At 36.2% G+C, this 22197-nt stretch overlaps 2 protein-coding genes across 2 annotated transcripts in view; one reads left to right on the top strand and one right to left on the bottom strand.

The window, feature by feature from the left end:
• Nucleotides 1–15048, bottom strand: part of LOC150101136 (adenosine 5'-monophosphoramidase HINT3-like) — a 51243-nt gene extending 36195 nt beyond the window's left edge. Inside the window, exon 1 of the mRNA XM_090402171.1 lies at nt 14942–15048. Within this exon, the coding sequence (XP_090258297.1) occupies nt 14942–15040 (99 nt within the window). The 5' untranslated portion in view covers nt 15041–15048. The remainder of the gene's footprint in view (nt 1–14941) is intronic.
• A 140-nt stretch (nt 15049–15188) lies between these two features.
• The window catches only part of RPA2 (Replication protein A2), a 102535-nt gene continuing 95526 nt past the window's right edge, over nt 15189–22197 (top strand). Inside the window, exon 1 of the mRNA XM_090402010.1 lies at nt 15189–15345. Coding sequence (XP_090258136.1) covers nt 15330–15345 — 16 coding nt within the window. The 5' untranslated portion in view covers nt 15189–15329. The remainder of the gene's footprint in view (nt 15346–22197) is intronic.

Here is a 22197-nt window from a genome sequence, read left to right on the forward strand (position 1 = left end):
TAACTCTTTAGAATTTAAACGGTCCTTCGAAATTCCAACAAAATACCAGCAGTAAACAATAATATTAAATAACGATGCAAGCATTTCTAAATTGGAACTAACCTATCAACTTACGTTTTGTAAGTTGAATAAAAGAATAAGCTTTTTAAAATCAGTTATCCAGACTCTACTGCAAAACATTCCAATATATAATTTCGCAAAAACAAATGAAATGCATACGCACATTATGTTACAAAATTATTCAGCCGACTGAGTGTTTTATAAATCTTGATATATTACTGTCTCCCCTCCCTTTGGCCAGTTACACGAAATTCTTCATGGACATAACATATAGACGAATTAACATACTTATTTTGAGAGATCATTCCACCAAAAGAGCAATAATTCTTCCAATGAAGATGTTGGCCTTGCTCTCAACCGACGGTCTAACTGTATGCGAGATACTCTCCACGATCTGTGTCAACGAACTGTCAGTGTCCTAACTTTTGTGCTTTCATTTCTTCAAGCTATGGTATCAGAGCTCTTGCAGGATTACACGGTTCATTATCATGTCGATACCGAGTGTGTCGTTCAGATAGAGCAGTTTCACTACTAATTAAAGCAGAACTCAGAATGTCTGCGAAACATTGAGTGTTCATTTTTCTGGGCACTATGACATGAAATCCAACCCACAGTAATCTCATTCTCTAACATTTATCTCGCTTTACTTAACAGACAGAATACCTAGAAAACAGAATATTTAAATATTACCCCAACATATAAAACAAGTGCCCTGTACTTTTGAAACTTATTAATGGTCTGTTCAGTAGTGTAGGGACCCATAGCAAGCAAATCAATGGTGAGGATGTCTGACTTGCACACAGCAGCCGTTCTTAAAAATGGAATAGATGGGAAGAACTTTAAAGCTATAAAGGCACTGAAGTTCTAGTGTAGAGGAAGAGAGTCCGCTAATGCATTAACTTTTCCGTTACTCTCCAATCTTTTTGTAGTCAGTTTTTGCCTATCAACTGTTTCACTTTTTTTTTTTTTTACCCTTCCATCTCTTAACGACATCAGCCATCGTTAATATCGGCTGTTTTAATTTGCTTAGTAATCACATGAAGTGATCGATGACTAGTATAGTTGCCTATGACAACCTCGTTGGATATTCTTTTCAAGCCACAATTTATGTCCCTTTCCAGTACTGTGCTAGCATATCAATTTAGTATTTCCCCTTGATTTTATATCTTTGTTAAACGCATACTATGTCACTGATATGCAGCATGTGAGATACAAGAGATGTAATATAATCAATATACTGTAATTACAATTTTCATAATTACGAAGGTGGTCTCAAACGTTCTCTTCCTCGACCATAGATGGCGACACTATCGGCAAGATTTATTTTTCTAAGTTGGCACATCTGACATAAGCATTCATGTAAAATTGCAAGTCATTCTATCAAGAAGTTTGTTTTATACAGCTATCTGAAGCAAAAGTGTTGTCTGTATCCCTTGAAATGGATAAAATTGAGTATCGTGTGGTTATAAAATTCTTTGTAAAAGAAGGTTTAACGCCAAAAGAAATTCATTCGAAGTTCATGGGCACTCTGCTCCTTCATTTTGACAATTAAGAAATGGGCTGCCGAGTTTAAACGTGGCCGTACCAATCTTGAAGATGATCCACGTGAAGGATGTCTAAAAAGTGTAACAACACCAGAAATCATTGAACAAGTGCACGATATAGTATTGGATTACCGGCGAGTCAGATTGCGTGAAATTGCTGAGACTATAGGCATTTCAAAAGAACGTGTAGGATATTTTGCACGAAGAATTGCAAATGAAAACGCTTTGCGCAAGATGGGTGCCGCGTTGCTCACAGCAGATCAAAAACGCACTCGCACGAAAATCTCTCAACAGTGCTTGGAGTGTTTTAACAAGAATAAAACTGATTTTGTGCGCGATTTATTACTATGGATGACACCTGGATTCACCATTACACACCAGAAAAATCTAAACGGTGGGTAGAAGCCGGCTGTTCAGCACCAAAGAAGACAAAGTCGGTTCCATCACCAGGAAAGGTCATGGCCAGGGCCGTTGGAAGCGGGCATGCAGAGCATGCGGGCGCCGCCGCCGGGGAACCGTTCATAAGTTCATTTTTAAGAAACAAAATTTTTATCGTGAAAACCAAAAAAAATCTTAGAATGATCAATATTAAAATAAATATTGGCCGGATACACCGAATAAAAATTGTACATTGCCTCCTCTTTGATCAGCCAGCTGTTTACAATTTTGCAGCGAGAGCAGGCTAAATGTTTGCCTACAGAATGTTGTGTCTACTGCAGTCTATTTAAAGTGCAAAACATTTGTACAAAACATTTGTTGCTAGTTAACCAGTCATATGGAACGCATCTCAGTAGGCTACTGACCGTAGCGCAGTGCGGACTATTATTTCGTCTCCGTGTCGTGTTGTGTAATAATTTCTTGTGGGTATAAAATAGAAATGGAATCAAAAATTAAAAAAAGTTATCCGGTGCACAAAATCGTAAGCGTCATGCATTGCTGCGAAAGAAGTAGATGTTAAGAAACAAACTGGGGCTCTTAATAAATTTGTTAAAATATTCTGATGCAGATTGCAACTAACCCGATGCATCAGAAATCAGAGTTGAAGAACCGTGCACATCATCCAGTTTTCATGAAAGTACTATTGCAACTATTGAACAAGATAACAAGATGTATGATTTAATTGAAAAATAGTTAGATTTAGTTGTAGTTGACCACGAAACTAACACATCGTTAGTCTCTGTAAATTTAGAAGATCCAGGTGAATGGGGAAATATTGATGAAAAATTATGAGTTGTTTTAATTGAAATGGGGCCTGTTCAAAAGAAAAAAATAATATATCCCAGAGATACATATGGTCATAAATTTGACGACGTGTGTTATAATTGAAAAATGGAAAACGGTGACCTCGTGCCAAGAACATGGCTCATTTATTCCGAAACTTTAAATTCTGTTTTTTGCTTTTGTTGCAAACCTTTCGCATCTACCGAAGCAAGTAGTCTTCTAGAAGGCTATAACGATTGGAGAAATGTAAGTACAACTTTGCATATACATGAGACTAGTTTAACTCATATGAAAAATTTCTTAAAATGGAAGGAAGTTGATAAAAAATTAAAAACGAATAAACAAGGCCGGAGTCAAATGGATTTGTAATCTTATTTGCAAGAGATCCGTAAGAAAAGGATGATGTGGAAGGAATACTGTGTACATAAAAATGATGTCCGTTATGAAACTATAAGCAGAAGTCTGATTGAAATTATAAATTCCTTGGTAGCCAAAATTTAACTTTTCAGATCATCTGATAAATTATATGAAAGGAATAACGACAATTTTTTAAAATTAGTCGAACTGTTTGCGAAGTTTGATCCCATTATGGAAAATCATGTTGAATGAGCCCCTACAACGAAACAATAGAGTACACTATTTGAGTAAAGACAGTCAAAATGAAATATTGCAAACTTTAAGTAACGCAATCGGAGATAAAATTTTATTATCAATTCGAAAATCTAAATATTATTCCATAATTTTAGACTGCACACCTGATGCAAGTAAAACAGAACAAATGACCATTATTATTCGCTTTGTTTCCTGTGACAATGGAATTGTTAAGATCAGGGAAAACGTTTTAGGTTTTGCAGATAAATCAGATTCCACAGGACGCGGTTGATGTGCAACAATAATGGAACAAATGGAAAAATGGAAAATTCCCATTGAAGACATGCGAGGTCAAGGGTATGACAATGGGGCAAATATGAAAGGGAAAAAATATGGGCTCCAAAATTTGCTTTTAAACAAAAATCCTCGAGCGTTTTACGTGCCATGTGCTGCTCATACTCTAAATTTAATCATTAACGATTCAGCCAAAGTGAATGCAGATACAATTAATTTCTTTGCAATTATTCAAGAAATATACAATTTCTTTTCATTCCCTTACAAACGTTACATACTCTAAATTTAATCATTAACGATTCAGCCAAAGTGAATGCAGATACAATTAATTTCTTTGCAATTATTCAAGAAATATACAATTTCTTTTCATTCCCTTACAAACGTTGGGCAATCCTTTTAAAGTTCGTAAAAAAATTAACATTGAAACAGCCATCAGGTACGCGATGGGAAAATAAAATTAATGCAATCCGCCCTCTACGGCATTAGTTACGAGAAATTTACGATGCACTTTTTGAAATTTTAAATAATGAAAATTTTAATAAAGAAACTCAGCATGAAGCACAAACATCATGTGCTAAAATAAAGGACTACAAATTTATTTGCTCTCTTATAACTCGGCATGATTTACTTAACAGAATAAACCCTGTGAGTAAAATGCTTCAAGACAAAAATATGAATTACACTTGCTTTAGAATCTATCGAAAACTTAAAAATATTCTTACAAGAGCATCGATCAGATACAAATTTTAAAGAAGTTCTAAAACGGCAAAAGAACTGAGTGAAGAGGTGGACGGAGAACAAGAATTTAAAATTTCGAAGTTCGACTACGAAAGAAGACACGACAATTTGAATACGATCATCATGATGAAACACCACAATCGCCAGAAGATAAATTTAGAGTGAATGTATTTTTATACACTTCTAGACGTTGCAATGTGTTCGTTAATAGAACGTTTTGAACAACTAAAAACATATTATGATAATTTCAATTTCTTGTATAGATTACTACAAATTAATAATGAAGATTTACGAAAAAATTATGACGATTTAGAGATTCTCTCGAAGGACGGCGACAATAAAGAAGTAAATGCAATAGAACTATATGAGGAATTATGTACTTTCCAGGATATTTTTCGGAAGGATAATTTAAATATCCAAAACCATTTCAATATTCTTAATTTTATTTTGTCCAATAATTTATCTTTCCCTAATTTTTCAATTGCTTTAAGAATACTATTAACCTTACCTGTTAGTGTAGCGAGCGGTGTACGTTCCTTTTCCAAATTGAAATTGATTAAAAGTAGGTTTTAATTTAAAACCTACTTAAGAACAAGTATGTCACAAAAAAAGCTCGTTAGTTTGGCGTTAATACTATTGAAAATTATATATGTGCGGAATTTGACGTTAAGACCATTATTTCTAATTTAATGAATATGTAATCAAAAACCCTAAAATTTTAATTTAAAAAATGTCAAGTATATTTATGTAATTTAATTTATTTTATTTTCTGTTATTCTGTAAAGATGTTATTTTTTGAATACTTATATTAAATGTTCTAATTATTTCTGAATTCTTTTCTTATTTTCTCATCTATCTTGAGTTTCTTTGATTTTCCTAAAAGATAGTTCCACTTATAAAAACTATTAAAAATTTTTTACAAGTTACTAAGAATTTAGTAACTTGTAAAGTGAAAGAATTTTTTAAACTTTAATTCAAATAAATTTTAACTTTAATTAAAATTCATTTTAATTTTGCTAGCGATTCGGGTTGAAAAGGCTATAATCCCTGTATCATTATATTCAACGATTAAAGTGAGCAGCTTTATCAAAATTTGCTTTAACTTTTGAGAATTTTTTGAATATTCGGGTTTTTAACGATTATCCTGTTTAGTCAACACCCGCGGTTCGTTACATTTAGCGAACCAACGTGCGGCTGTTCTGTCAAAATTTATTTAAGAAATTTCAAATAATTTAAATTTTTATTATCGTAAAAGAACCACACATGCCCGGATCTTACATGGTGCGGGGTTAGATAGACATTGCATGCGGGCGGCAAAGACCTTAACGCCGGCTATGGTCATGGCATCGGTGTTTTGGGATGCTAAAGGCATTTTGTTTATTAATCATCTTGAAAAGGGTAAAACAATAACCGGGGAATATTATTCCGATCTTTTAATCAGACTAGACGAAAAAATTCGTGAGAAAAGACTTGGTTTGGAGAAGAAAAAAAAATCATCTTTCATCAGGACAATGCACCTTGCCCACAAAGCTGTTTTGGCAATGGGAAAATTAAGGAATCTGCACTATGAATTGTTGGAACATCCACCCTATTCCCCAGATTTGGCTCTCTCTGACTTTTATCTCTTTCCAAAACTAAAACTCTTCCTCGCTGGTCAGCGTTTTTCCTCGAATCATGAGGTGACTGCAGCTGTAGAGGGGTATTTTGCAGATCTTACTAAGAACTACTTCAGGGACGGGATAATGGCGCTGGAGCATCACTGGAATAAATGTATTAGTCTAAAGGGAGATTATGTTGAAAAATAAAAATAATTTAGAAATTATAAATTCGTTTTTTTATTGTTAGGCTGAGAACCTTTCAGACCACCCTCGTATTATAATTATAATAATATAATTATACGTTATTATGAATAACGTACATTGAAACCTATATATATATATTTTAAATTATTTAATTTCGTCAGTATATAATTCACGCTTTAATTCACATTTGAAGTGCTTGCTGCTACTTATATTAGGAAATATAAGTAGTAGCGAGCACTTATTGACATTTCCTTGCACCCTTGACATTTCCACTGAACCTGTACCATGTTCAGTGGAAATGTCAAGGGAAACAGCTTGTGCTGTTGCCGTTGACATTTTCGAACCTTGAGCGCCTACTAAAATTTCCATCCTTTGGTCTCCCTGCCATTCTGTAATTGGATAGCCAGCTGTACAGTATCTTCAGTAATACACAAATCACCAGACAAGATGTGATTTCTTATCTTGTTCGGGGACCAGGAAAGTTTGGACGTTTACGTGCAGTCTTTCCTGGCATAAACACAACATCAATAGCATTCTCGGCATCCAAGAATCTTGGCATGCTGTTGCATTCAGCAGCCTATTTTACACCCAACCAACTCTTCACTATATATAAATCCGTCTATGTTTAGACTACTGCTCACGTTTTTTTTTTTTGGGGGGGGGGGGACGGTGCCTGTAAAACTTCCCTTAAAATCCTTGATGTGTGCAAGTAAGCTCACAGATTATCCCTCCTTTAACAGACTCAGTTGAACCCCTATCTCACAAGTGCAATGTTTCAGCACTGTTAATGCTACAGGTACTTTCACAATCACTGCTCTAGTGAATTGGCAACCATCATTCCTCCACTGTTGTACCTGTTAATACAAGAGCTGAAGCTGCCCAGCAGCCACTACTGTGCACCTGCAAACACAGAACCTGCTTCTATTCATCCTCTTTATTCCGTCAACCAAACTACAACTCTAAAATAAAACTTTATCTCGGTCCTCTTCTGCTTGCTCCCCACATATGGCACTGAACTGATAGGTCCCTCGACTTCTCGTACAAAAAAAAAAAAAAAAATCAGTTAACGCCTTTTTATTTCCGTATAGAGAGTAGGTGAGGCCATTTTCGCCCTATCTAACTTTTGGAGACTGAGTGGGCAGTTCAATCTCCACTGGTACCCAATTGGAAATAGTTAGCCAAGGATATCACTAAATAAGTGGCACGCAGTGAAGAGACGGCTCAAGAAGTACCTTCATCTCGTGGTCCCTAACTCTAAAACAATATATTTAATGTCTGAAATAGTTTGGGTTCGACGGTCGATTTTACTGAGTTTCTGGGAGAAAAAACCTGCTTGCCCATTCCAGAGATCGACTAACTCTGGAACCGGTCGAAAAGAGACTTACAAAAATTTCCTCTAGTTGCCGACTCTCGTGTATGCCATTTATATATATATAGATATAGATAGATAGATATCTGTCCTCTCCTCCTTCCCGCACTATATATAAAACACGGCATACACAACTCTCTCATTAGTATCCTTCAGTAGAGAGCATAACCTTGAACTTCAGTGCTACTTTATTTCTCCCAAGAAATTTCACTTCATTTCCCTGGTAATACCCAGATCTCCAAACACGATCAAATTTCAGTACCTTCTCCATGGATTTGTTTCTCCCTTACATCTGCTCTGTAGCTACTTTCATGAGCAATTTTTTGATAAGTTGATCATAATTCCTCCACCTTCTCCAAACTGTAAGAACACGAGCAGCTACTGATCAACATCCATTTCCTATCAAAGGCCTGTGGGAGTAGCATTTGCATCCATAGCGCTAGACTGCCAGAAGAAAAACATTCTTAGTTCTCATTTTGCTAACTGACTAGAGGAACTTTTTCTAACTATTTCTTCGATCTCGTTCCGAGTTAGTCGGGCAATGGAAAGTATTGTTTTCTACTGGAAACTCAATAAATCGACCATAGAACGCACACTATCTCAAAAAATATACTGCATCAGTTACAAGGAGATGGCAGTGCTTGTCTTCTTATCTTCACTGTAGGCCCTTTATAATTACTGATTATAATTAATTGGGCCAGTGAATAAATTTTCTCCAAAAGTAAGAGTTCAAATGGCCTTTCCTGCTTCCTATAGTGAATAAAAAGATGTTAGCGGATTTATTTTATATTTATTATTTATATGTTCAACATCAAATTTATAGCCTCAACTTCTATTTCATTTCATGTTTATCACAACGGATACCTGTTTTATTCTAAATGAATGCCTTCTATATACTAGTATTAGGCCTTCCTGAATGCGTTTAAGAAAACATCCATTGTTGCAATAAAATATACAAATTGTAACTTCGCACAAACCTAGACAAGTTATATTTAAGTTATAACATCTTAATATCTATGTCATATCATTCTGCATAGGCCGTATAAGAAACCAAGTCTCTTATACAGCCACTGACATTGAACCTGAGTTTGATTTATCTTCACCAAGATTAGCATTCAGACTGTACTTGTACTTCTGACTGGTATTGAGTGGTGGAGACTGAGAGCTACAGCTCTAAGTCTCCACCACTCAATCCACCAACTACAATGAACCACAACTACACCAACGCCATCTACCCCCAATCACTACCACTGGTATTTTCACAGACAATCACAAACATCTATGCCCCTGGCGGGATTCGAACCCGCAGCCTTTTGGCTGGAGAGCGGAAACGCTAACCACTCGATCAACCAAGCTGGTAATAATCAGGCATAATTAATTTTGTTTCGAAATATGCATAATCTAAAAGCAAATGAACATGGTGTACAATTTTGCTAACACAATTTTTTATAAGCATTGGATAAAACATACTAATTGCATGCGGTGGATAAAAGATACTAATTGCGGCCGTGCATGCTGATTGCTTGCACGGCCAGTGCCGTAACGAGAGCGAGGTGAAAGAGGAGCGCGCCACGGGCGCAGCTAGATTTGGGGTGCAAAACGTAAAAAATAAAAATAAAAGTCCGCTATTTTATATTGTATTTTTAAATTTCGGCAATACGCTGCTTTAAACACACAAATTCTGCAACACAGTGCAACTTATTTTGATGGGGTTAATAGTAAGTATTTAACATATTGCATTTAGTAAAATTTAACTTGCTACATTTAAATTTTTCAAAATTTTTGTCATTTTTGGGTTGGGGGCACAAGTTTGCCACAGGCGCTTAATACTCTCGTTACTGTACTGTGCACGGCGCACCAAATATATTGGCATTTCTTCTTCTTCTAAGAGTCAAAATAATTATTCAAAATTAAGTGGATATTGAATATCACATTATTTCTTAGCCGAATAAGAAACTCAAAGATAGGAAAAACCACCTTTACTACGAGTTGCCCTAGCATTGCACTACCAGGTGTTGGCTTACGCTGATAACTGATAATGGATGTGGCTTGATGGATATTAATCCCATGGATTCTGATCCCTTCATCGTTATGAAATAGACTTATATTAAAGGTTAGCGAGCACCTGGCTCACCCTGTACGGAGGCGCCTGAACCGATGAGCAGAGCTGCTTTCGGGCGCTTATGTTTCCACCTATCGTGTTCGTCATAGTTAGATGACTCTTGAATGAGTTGATTGGGATAAACAGCTGCTTTGACAAAATAAGCAGTGGCAATATTATGGAGAAACGTAGGAATATCTGTAATATCGGCATCGCGATGTAAGAGAGCATGTCTGACAAACCACGGAGCGTTGAACATACGAAGGCCCTTGTTTTGAATAACTTGTAGCTTTTTGATGTTGGTAGGGGAAAGTGTGACCCCAGGCCGGCGATTCGTAAGTTAACGATGGTCTGATAATTGTTTTGTAGATCCGTAGTTTGTTTTCAGTGCTGACTTAACTTCTTCGATTGAGGGGAGAATAGAGTTGTACAATTGCAGAGTTTGCTTTTTTGCATGCATAAACTATGTGGGAGTTAAAGTTTAAACGGTTATCAAGTTGAATGCCTAGATATTTGGTGCTAGATCTCCATGGGATGGCTGTGTTAAAAAGTTTAACTTCTCCAAAGTGAGATGCTTGTCTTCTTGTGAATAGAATGTCAGTGCTTTTATCGGCATTTACAGATATTCTCCATTTCCTGAACCAGTTTTCTAAATTTGTTGCTGCAGTTTGTAAGCGCTGCGTAGCTATATTCGGCCTGAGAGATCTGCTAAGAATTGCCATATCATCCGCATAACTAGCTATAGTGGTTAGTGATGTGCTAGGAACATCAAAAACAAAGATGTTAAAAAGCAGCGAGCCTTGAGGGACACCAGCAGTGATTTTTTTCAGTGAGGATCGAATTCCGCGCAACTTGACCTGGATTTTACGGTCCTTTAGAAAGGAGTCAATAATTTTAGTAAGGTAAAGAGGGATGTTGGCTGAAATTAATTTATAGATGAGGCCTTTGTGCCACACCTTATCTAAAGCTTTTGCAACATCTAAAAAGATAGCCCCTGTGTGTTGTTTCCAGTTAAAGTCTGCAGTGATGAATTCTGTCAGTCTGTGAATTTGCTGTATAGTGCTATGTCCGGTATGGAAACCAAATTGTTCTTTCGGAATTATGTTGTTTTTATTCACCTCCTCATTAAGTCGGTTGAGAATGACTCTTTCTGCAATTTTTCCCAGGCATGATAAAAGACTGATAGGTCTATAGCTCTGTGGCATTTGAGGTGCCTTACCAGGCTTGAGAATAAGGAATATCAGCTTGTTTCCATCGTGAGGGAAAATAATTTAATCTCAGCATTGCATTAATAATGGCTACTAAATGCATGACAGCTTTGTGTGGGAGGGCATTAATTGTTTTGTTGGCAATTTCATCTGGACCAGGGGCTTTTTTGTTGCTAAACTTCCTAATGATTGAATAGACCTCTCGTGGGAGAGATATTTTCACAAGGTTGTCGAAGCGCGATACGTACTCGGCGGTGTATTTTCTCTATGAAGACCAAATCCGCATGCGCATAATTAGGACGGCACTGAAGTTGAAGAGCGTCTGCTTTTTCATCATCTCTGTAAGCAAGACCTCTTTCTCCGTGAATGGGCTGGATAGAGCGATTCGTACGGAGAGCTTTAGTCAATTTCCACAGAGAATTATCTTCAGTTTTGAGAGAACGGGGTTTTCTTTCCCATTGCTGGTTCCTGTGATCTTTTAATGCATAACGGACTAGGTTGGAGGCTTTATTTAGTTCTCGACGGTCTTGCAGAGATAGCGTGTTGTGATAGCGGTGTTTGAGTCTATTTTTATTTCTGATTAGAGCAAGGATTTCTTCAGGAAGTAAGTTTACTTGAGCTGGGGTGAAAATAGAAAAAGCTGCGGATAAGCCAGAATGGATTTTACATTCAAGATTGCTGACTGCCACGTCAATTTCTTCACGGGAGGAGATAGTAGGTACTGAGTCTATGATAGTGTTCATTTTAGCCTTGAATTTTGCAAAGTTAGTGTGTGATTGACTGGGAATGAGCTCAGGATCCCTTCCTAAACTTAAAAGTACTGGATTGTGATCTGAGCTGAGCTCGTCAACTACTTGAAGTTGGAATTGATGAGAAATGTTAAATATAGCAATATCCAAAACATCAGGTGTGCTGGTCGCTCCGAAATGTGTTGGCTCGATCGGGCCTGCAATAACAATGTTTCTCTTCAAGGCAAAATTGTAGATTATAGATTGTGGATCATTCCGTTGTTGTTAAAACTCTTGCTGTACCATAAAGGATGCTTGGAATTGAGATCTCCTGCCTTGCTTCATTTGTATCTAGTAGCTGAGAGAGATCAGAGGGTAGGAGAGGTTTGCCAGGGGGGTTGTATACAGAATAAATCTTTAAGCTGCCTGCATTGTTGGTATTTCTATGCCTGTCTCCTCGAAGTTAAATATATTAGTCTTCTTAATCTCATTATGGCGGATGTTTCTTCTGACAAAGATGGCAGTTCCTCCACCTCTGGCATCGAGTCTGTCATTTCTAAGTACCGAGTAGTTTTTGAGTTTGGGATTATCGCAGGGACGTAGGTGAGTCTCATTAATGAGGAGAATATCAATTTGTAAATGGTCTGCAAGTTCCTGTAATTCCAAAATTTTGTTGTTCAGACCATTTGCATTCCAGAATACTATCTGCATAGAATTTGATGTTGAAGCTGGAATAGTCATTAATCATGGAGATGACTTGAGTATTCCTAAGGAATTTGTTGGTGTCGGCATGACTTGGATTTGTTTTGCTAAAGGCCATTAGCATCTCCCCTAGTGAGGCAGCGAGAATTGCTGAGGAGTTTTGACTGCTAGTTGCAGGGAGTACATCGGTGTTACACGAGGGAACCACAGAAGCATAAGATTTATGTAGTGTAACTAACCGCGGTTTGATTTCAGGCGCAGATCTCACGATTTTTTCTGAATGGACGGGACTAACTCCTGTCTAAACTTTTGGAGGTTGGATGGGTGGAAGAACAACCCTTGTAACTGGCAGGATGTGGGCCGCTGCAGTGCGCACATTTAGCAGGTGTGGTCTTTGGCTTGACGCAAGTGTGCGAGGGATGGTTGCCACCGCACTTTACCCACTTGTAATCTGCTCTACATAACATTTACGCATGCCCATATATTTGGCAGCGATGGCATTGACCAGCCGATGCCTTTCTTCTGAGTGGTTCGGTCTTGATGACCAAGTTGCAGATTATTCTAAGATCATAAATTTCTCTCTGATCTTTACTGATCTCCACTAAGCCCAGAGGCATGGGGCGCTTGTCTGCTCGATACATGCGAGAAATATTGATCAGCTCCAAGCCTTCTGATCTGAGGTCAGTAGTTATCTCTTCTGATGTTATGTTTTCTACCAAACCTCTGATGACTACCTTAAGGTTTTTTCACTTTTCAGTTGGTATGTGTGATATGGGAATTTCTGTTCATCCATAAGTCTGGTGAGCTGGCGGTAGTCCGTTGCTCCTTCGGGCTGTATTCGGACTCCATCTGTGTTTTTAGCTGATGAGATGTTATTGTTCTTCATCGTCTCTGCAAGTGACGACCATTTTTCCTTAGATCTCAAGATTACTGGTGGAATCTTCTCTGTGGGCAGTATCAATATATCTGTCTCTATTCTTGCACCAGATAGTGCTGATTTGTCCATTTGAGGTGCAAATTCAGGTCCTGCAGCAAGAGACTCTTTCTTTCTGCTGACCTCTTGGTAATCATTAGAATCTACGTCGGTTGTTGTAGATGAGGAAATGACGCTGTCATGTGTAAGGTTAGGAGAAAGTTCGGAGGTTTGAGGGTTTTCTGTCTCGACCTCCATAATCTGATGGACTTCAACCTTTCCTGGCCATTTCGTGCCTAAAATGTTACCGATGTGCCGAAAAATAGCTACAAGTTCCTTGAAAGGGAGATCCTCATATGGTGAATCCATAATTAAATATAGACTTGAAGTGGGGGCAGGACCTGCCTTTATCCCTTCCAACCATCAAGTGCTCACAGGGCGGGGAACAGGAGAGGGCCTGAAAAATTTTTCGGAGATGAAAATAAGTCTTACCTGCTCTGCTGATCGAGCACGCTGTTGACGCTACAGGAGGAACATCAAACATTCACTATTTTAATGTAGAAGGATCTGTGAACAAATCATCAGTAATATATCTCAAAAACTTTTATCACTGCTGTATTAACTAAGAAGAGCGCTGAGAAACACGTCTGTACTGAACGAAACCAAAATCAAAACTGTTGCCTTGCGCTTGGACTCACCGAACTTTATATAGTTTTCTGTATTCGGCATGAAACTCTTAGATCAGATTTCCTATCTTTGAGTTTCTTATTCGGCTAAGAAATAATGTGGCATTCATATCCACTTAATTTTGAATAATTTTACTTCGCCGAAGTGAGGCCTATTGGCTCTTATTTTCAGTAATAGTCAAAAGAATATTATTTGTGATACAAACTGGTCAAACGCAGAATGCTTGGAAGTGGTAGCGCACACTCTTGTGCGCGAGTGGGATGCATTTGGGGAAAAAATTCAGCTAATATCAAAAACTGTATTTTGGGGATAAGGAAATAAATATTATAAGGGAAAACAAACTCATCCTTCCCTTAATACATTAGGCGCAATGGCCATGAATCCATCCTATTATTGCGTAAAGCAATATCTATCCATGCGTGTATTAATGTTCGTCTGTACAAGGAATAAAACTGCTAGTTTCCTAAAATAATAATAATAAATATGGCCATCTCCGTGTTAAATCAGCCAACTCGCCTTCAGATGTTTATTAGTCTTTATAATAATTCTTCGCATCCTCGAAGTGATTCGAATCCACCTTTTTTTTTTTTTTTTTTGAAAACATGAAAAAACTGTATGTAAACTTTTATAAAGTGAATTTTTTAAAAAAAAAATACGGAATCTTAAAGAGCCAAAGTAAACGTAAGTCCATAAAAATAAGAAAGAAAAGATTAACGATGATGACAGCTATGATATGCGGAAACTCGCACCGACTCAGCGGAGAGATGGATGAGCCATCTAATCCTGTGTTATGAAAGCAGTCCAAGTGTGTTTGGCTATCGAAAATTTTGTGAAGTTGTGGGTACGCAGGGAAGAAAGATTAGTAGTAGTACACATATTTTTCTCTCGTCACTTTATAAAATTTACAATTATTAATATTAATACAGCAGAGAAATAGTATGATACATTCTCTAATTAACTTTGTGAAATGCCTCAATACCTACCTGGTACAGTAATTCGGTATCGGGATCTTCACCAAATGCTATAGTACAAAATACGCAATCTGGATCTCGCTCATATTTTCCTATCCGTTCACATTCCATCTTAAATTTCATTTGATGTTATTTCCAGCTGAACACGCATGGCCTCAATATAAAGTTCCCGCATCATTTGTGAAGACTTTAGTTCGAGGTTAAAAAGTGAAGTCGCTATTCTATTGGTAGCGACATCTTACATGTTTTTCCCGCCGGATGTGTTGTTTCTGCTTGTAGTGTGGAATCGGATGTTTTTGACAATTATTTTTCAATAAATGCGTATCGTTAAGAACAAAGATTAAAAAAAGGAAAAAAAAAACATCTTGCAGTTTTCCCTGCTGTTATAGTGTTTCCTGATATGTGGAATCCAGCAGGTAATTTATTATGAGTTTATTATGAGCTCTGCTATCCCTTAAGTAAAGATTTACTAAGAGCACTGGATTGATTTAAACTCTAAAAAAAAAAAAAAACGTGCTTTCGTCATTTTTTGCAGCTATAATTAGATGTACATGGTATAATATCTATGGGGAGGCATCGTAATCACGATGACACCTCGAAAATGCTGGTTATGCACCGATATTGAAATGCTGTTTTGTCAACTAGGTTTATAGTTATTCGAAAAACGTCAGTACATGATGAATTTTACTGAATTCGCTATGGATTATTTATCATACCGTACCATACTATCTAATGGGACGGAACCGAACATCACTTTTTTATAAAGTGAGGGATTGGCATTAATTTTAGTGACGACCTTATCCCTCTGGATTTGGCAATACACGTGGAGCTGAGATAAGGATGCATTAGGAAAAATTTCCGATGGGGATTCCGGCATATACAATAAATATTTAAGATGCAAATATTGAAATTATAATTGCAGTTATTAATCATAAATTATTACATTTTCACTTCTGCTGTGATTATACGCGAAGTAGACAAACTGAACAAAACCCACGCAATTAACAGCAATAAATACATCGCCTTAAGGTCCTATTCAAAAATAACTAACTTTAGTTATACCCTTCTGATGACCATAGCATTATTCCATAAAATTATTATCAGTTTTTTTTTTAATATAAAGGGTAAACCTTGTTGTCTACTTGCATTTCATGATGTGTTAGAGAAGGGAGTTTGATATACAGTAATATTCTTAGGCCTTGCAGAAGCATTTGATAGAATACCTCATGATAGATTAGCGTACAAGCTAAATAGGAAGGGAATGGATAGTATATTGGTTAGATGGATTGGAGATTTGGACTACTAGGCTGATATTTGGTCATTCAGTTTTCATTGTGATGCAGAAACACTGGCTGGTTCTTGAATGACAGCAGCAAGTTGTGTACGATGGAACAGTGTCTCAAAAAAGTAGGGTAGCCAGTGGTGTACACCTGGGAATTATTATTATTATATGACACCTCCAAGAAGGACTCATCATGGGGGGGGGGCACACTACTCTACCACACATCTCTTTCTGCTCGACTTAATCCTCGTACTTCTGCTGCTGATGTTAATTGTTTCATGAAGATTTAAATAGACTTTTTGTGTGAACAAATGAGTAAGGTTGTAATTTTAATATTGAAATGTGAAGTTGCATTTTAGAATGCAGAGATATAAGGTTATGTACTATATTGATGGAGCTGTGTTTCAGAAAATGGATGAGATTTGAGATCTTGGGGGGGGGGGAATGGTTGACAGTAGACATATTCAGAAGGGTACATTGCAAATATTGCACATTGCATTGTCACTATGATAAGGAGTACACTGACATGTAGGGATAAAGAGGTGGTTGTGCCACTGTATAAAGCACCATTCAGACTACACTTGGACTACTAGCTGATATTTGGTCATTCAGTTTTCATTGTGATGTAGAAACATTGAGAAGGTCAAGAGATGAATTTTACTGAATTCTCTATGACTTACCATATCATCTAATAGAAGAGAGCTGGACATTTTTTTTTTCTTGCTCTCTACTACTAAGTCTTCAAGGTAAGATTATGCAGACATTCTTGATAAGAGGCTCAGAAAAACTGGGGAAGAGAAACTCGGAGAACAAGCTAGGCTCAAGTCAAATACAGGGTGTTCGGGATAAATTTGACAGTTTCGTAAGGAAAAAGAAAATCTTCTTTGTATCTATTAAATTTAATGAATTGACAAAAAAACATTACAGGCAGAGTTAATTACAATACTATCAACAAGATTTACTCAAAATAACCACCATTAGCATCGATCACAGCTTCAATTCTGCTTCGGAACCTCGAACAAGCTGATGCTACAGTCTCCCTGGGAAGGGCCGCAAAAACTGTTTTAATTTTATCCATTAACTGGGCTTTTGTATTACTGGAAGTGCGATTGGTGTCTTTTTCAACTGCGCCCCATACAAAATAATCCATGGGGTTAAGGTCTGGGGAGTTTGGAGGCCAAACATTTGGACTGGTGAAGTCGTAGAAATTTTCAGACAACCATTTTTGACTTTTCCCAGAGGTGTGGCAAGGGGCCGAATCCTGCTGCCATACATACGGCCTACCATTGGCTACCCTTGTTATCCAGGGCTTGACTACAGTTAGCAACTCCACGAACAAAGCCCGAATTCCAATGCCAGGGTTCTTCAACACCTGTTCCTGCAGATTTGCGAGGAATTCTGCTGTACGAACGCAATCAGATCGTCTGCTAGGGATCTTTCTTCTTGCTACATCCTCGTAGTCACCATTGCAAGTCTCTAGTTCATGCCTGATTGTTTTTACTGTATTCAGGGAGCATTGGGCAGCAGTCGTAATATCCTTATTTTGATGGCGGGCACGAATCATCATGATACAAGTTATTCTCTTCCATGATTCAGGTGGGTTCCAGCTATCCATCCTTTCTGACATCTTGTATATGAATGAAGAAGGGTCCAAACTTTTAAATGAAGAGAAGTGTGTGTTAATACATGTAACTTACGGAAAAATATAATTAATTATAAATATGTCAAATTTATCCCGAACACCCTGTAGAGGTAACATCAGATTTTCACTTTACAACAAATATTTGAAAAATCATTGGAATATAAATAAGGAACTGTATTTAGGTTTTGAGATCTGGAAAAGGCATATGACAAGGTGGCCAGAGGAAAGCCTTTTCAAGATTCTTCATCTATATGGGTTAAATGGAACATCATACAGAGCAGTACATAGTCTAAATTATAATTCATCAATTAGAATTGATGGAATACCAGAAGATGGTTTGATGTAAAATGAAGTATATGCCAAGGGTGCATGTTATTTCCACAGTTTTTCATAATCTTTGATCACATGAAAGAAAGTAACATCCCACCTACAGTAACATCAGTCATATAGACTCACACAATTTACAGACGTAAAGGCTCATTCGTACAGGCAGTTGATGGTGGTAGTAGTAGTAGTGACGTCATACTCTGTATGTGAAGAATTATGTAGTAGTAGAATAGATGGTGAAATGTGTATAATAAAGTAGAGTGCCCTTCTGTGATGAGTTCTTGGACTCCTTGGAGATGTCACATAATAATAGAAATAGAAACAAATGGTGGAATATGGTGCATTTTTTAGAGGAAAAATTAGGTCATTTTTTTCCATTCACAGTCTTAAATTGGAACATATTCATGAAATAAATATGATTTTATTTCATATTCATGAAATAAAATGTTGAAAAATTGCGAATGACAAAAACTATAATTATGAACTAGATGAAACAGAACTTTTGACCTTAAAGTAAAAAATAAGAAAGGCGAAACTGGAATTTAAAGCTTTATAGGATTTTTTTAATTTATTTTCAAAATCGCTTTTCTGAATAATGAGAGCAATTTATATATTGAATGAAAATTCTATTATTTAAGAATAAGATTATATACTAAAAAACACACTATTATCCACAGTGATATGTTTTAATACATAAATTTAAATTTTATGTATTAAAAACTTATCGCTGTGGTTAGTACGTGTGTTTTTTAGTGATGAATTCATCACAGGTTTCATTGTATAAAAAAGATTATACACTGTATAATTTCTTTGAGATTCATTAGAATCCTGAATGGGTTCAGTTCTTCTGTTTTTTATTGTGGTTTAATTGTATATAATGCCACAGAGATCAAATTGCATGCAGGCTTCATATGTTAATAGTTGATTTTTTAGACTACAGAAATATATTAAAGAAAATTGCTGTTCAATGTGTGAATAATCTTCAAAAGATACATTTGAATTATGTCATTATTTGTGAGAGTATTATTAGGATTTTTTATTTATTTATTTATTTGGTTGTTATTTTTTGTGAAGTTTATAGTGCATATATTTTTTTTTTTAATCTTTTATCAGAATCACAGTTCATGGAGCCAACATATATAGGTTTCCAATTTTCTGGAATTTTGTACTATTAACAGAGTAGTTAAGCATGTGAACTATACAAATAGTATTTAGTAGAAATGATAGTATTATATAATTTATCTGTCACTCTTACTCACTGATATTTTCATATTTAAACAATTTCATTAAGGGACATAAACATTGTTGATATATGAAAAAAATTTTTTTTAAATTTCAGATTGAGAAATGTGTGCTTTACTTTATCCTTTTGAATCTTTGTTTTAAAAAACAACCTAGGTTATGCCTATGTGTTAGCTCTCTTCTTTTGAATTTTGAAGAGGAGTCTGTTATAGAAGTGATCTGATCTACTGTGTTTTTATATATTGGTTTGCGGGTGATAATAATGTAAACAGTTTCAATTTCTGGAAGAATTTAAACTGAGTTTAAGTTTATTGTTATTTTTCACTTATGGAAAAATGGATTTCACTTAAATGAAAAAATGTTGTATTTACATTTAACATCTTAAATGTAAATACAACATTTTTTCATGTCATTTATGTACTGCAATTTTCTTGTACTTCTCAGTTTTAAACTTCAGTGTTTTTATTGCTGTTTCCTATTTTTAGAAGACACCTGAAAAAGGCTGTCAAAAGAAGAAACTATTAGTATTTTATATCATTGAAGCCTTACAATTATTCTCGGTTTTAGTCATTAAATCTCTTTATTAAAAAAAAAAAAATATATATATATATATATATAGATTTTTTTTTTCCCAATTTTTACATAGTCTGGAAACCCTACTATAGAAACCAACTTTTTCAAGCCACTTCAGGCCTTCAGTAAGCAGAGGTGGTCTCATACTTGGCGATGAAACCTAAAGACAATCGCTAATGTCCATGCTCATGGCAGGATTCAAACTCACGACCTATTGGTCGGAGAGTGGGTGCACTAGCCACGCAGCCAACCAGGCTGCCCATTATTGTTGGGCTTCAAGCTTTTTTTTTAAGTACTGTGAAGATTGTGATCAAAAGTATCGTGAAGGTGATATTTGGAAAACTAGTTACTCATATTTTAACAAAAGAAATTACTTATCAATAGTAGTGTAGCTAGGCTTTGTGTCCCTGGCAAATTTTTAACTTAGTTCCTTTTATAGTTTGACAGTTTTGATAATTGCTTTTCCCACCAAGTGTATACTTTGCATCCCATTGTTGTTTACCAAATTTCAAAACCTTACATCTTGCGACACTGAACTGATAGTTCCATTTACCTGCCCATTCATGCCAACTATTCAAATCCTCTAAGGCTATAGCATCTGTTTGACTCTGTCTGGCGCTCTCCAATTTTGCATCATCTGCAAACAGCCGTGTATCACCAGTTAAACCTATCCCAGTATCATTAACAACAACAAAACCTGACCCCTGCAGCAATGATATTCCTCTTTTGGGATACTGCACCCCATATACAACTTTCTTATACCTATCTGATAGCAGTCAGTGATCCAACTCAGAAGTCTTATCCAATCTCATCCATTTCAGTTTATTTAACAGGTTATCATGTAGTAGTCTGAAAAGCTTTAGCAAAATCTAAGTATACCACTGTATGTGCATCTTCCTTCTCCAAGACATGCTATAGTACAAAAGTAAGTTAGTGAAATATGATCTCCCTTTAACAAACTCATGCTGACAGCCACAGAGATTACTACTGTTATCGACCCATTTCTGTATCCTAGTTCTCCCCGCTCTCTCTCTCTAGTATCTTCACCACAACTCTCCAGATATACAAATAGGCCTATAATTTGTAGTCACAACTTGATCACCACCTTTATGCAATGGAACAATTTTACCTTCTTCCCACTCTCTAGGAACCTGTGCTGTCATAAGATATGAATATAGAATATTCCCTTAAAATGCACAGTGATATGTCATCAAATCCTATTACCTTATTAACAAGAAGTTTATTTATTTCCTCATATACCTCCTGCTCACTCACAATTAAGCCATCCTCTCCTATATCCTCTACACATGAGTTTCTCATGTGTAGAGGATATAGGACATTGATCATTGGTTTACAGTCTGATGACAGTACCTACAAATCAGCCAGCACACCATCATGCTGCTTTCATTGTACATATCACAAGCTACTTTATTCCTTGTTCTTTTTCTTTAGTTTTTAAACTGTTTTAATTCTTAACTTAATTGAATGGATTGTGGTTTATTTTTATCTTGGTTATTGATTCATGCATCATTTTGGTCATTGGATAAATCACAAGCTGATCTATTCTATTGCCTGTTAATTTATATAGATAGTACCATTTTTAAATCATATCTTCATTTCATAAAAGAATTTTATTTTTTGCATATAACTATAATATAAACTGTTCTAGAGAGCATGTCTAAAATTTGTTTGTCAACCTTCATTATCAGTAAAGGTTGAATAGCCTTCCTATAATACAGATTGTAGGACGGTATTTAGTTGGTTTCAGAAGATGATTAGTTGAGGGGAATAATAATGATGTATCGGTGCTTTTCTGAAGGATTTCAATAGTTTGTGAATGAGTGGATAAAAGAGTAGGAATTATGACTGTTTCATGCAGCTAAGCATGAGTATTAAACTTTGGAGCTTACAGATGGAAGACTGTATTCTGTTAGTAGGACTCTGCTAGAAGAAGTGGAAAAGAAAAGTGACTTCAAGATGATGGTGGATAGGCAGTTGAAGTTTGGAGAATATATTGCAAAGGTGGTCAGACTCAATATAACAGCTATCATCTGGTTAGCTGCAATAGATATTGATCATGACTTCTGTTCATTCTATCTTCTCCAGAGCTGCAGTTATACTTCCTATAGCATTTCCTTGCAAATTGTTCTTTTGCCATCCTTGATAATGGAGTGGAGTCCTTGCACATTACTGTACTCTCTA

The sequence above is a fragment of the Typopeltis vanoorti genome, chromosome 12 (assembly GCF_054136105.1).
Source record: "Typopeltis vanoorti isolate ZY-2024b chromosome 12, IOZ_Tvanoo_1.0, whole genome shotgun sequence".
NCBI classification, from domain to species: domain Eukaryota; kingdom Metazoa; phylum Arthropoda; class Arachnida; order Uropygi; family Thelyphonidae; genus Typopeltis; species Typopeltis vanoorti.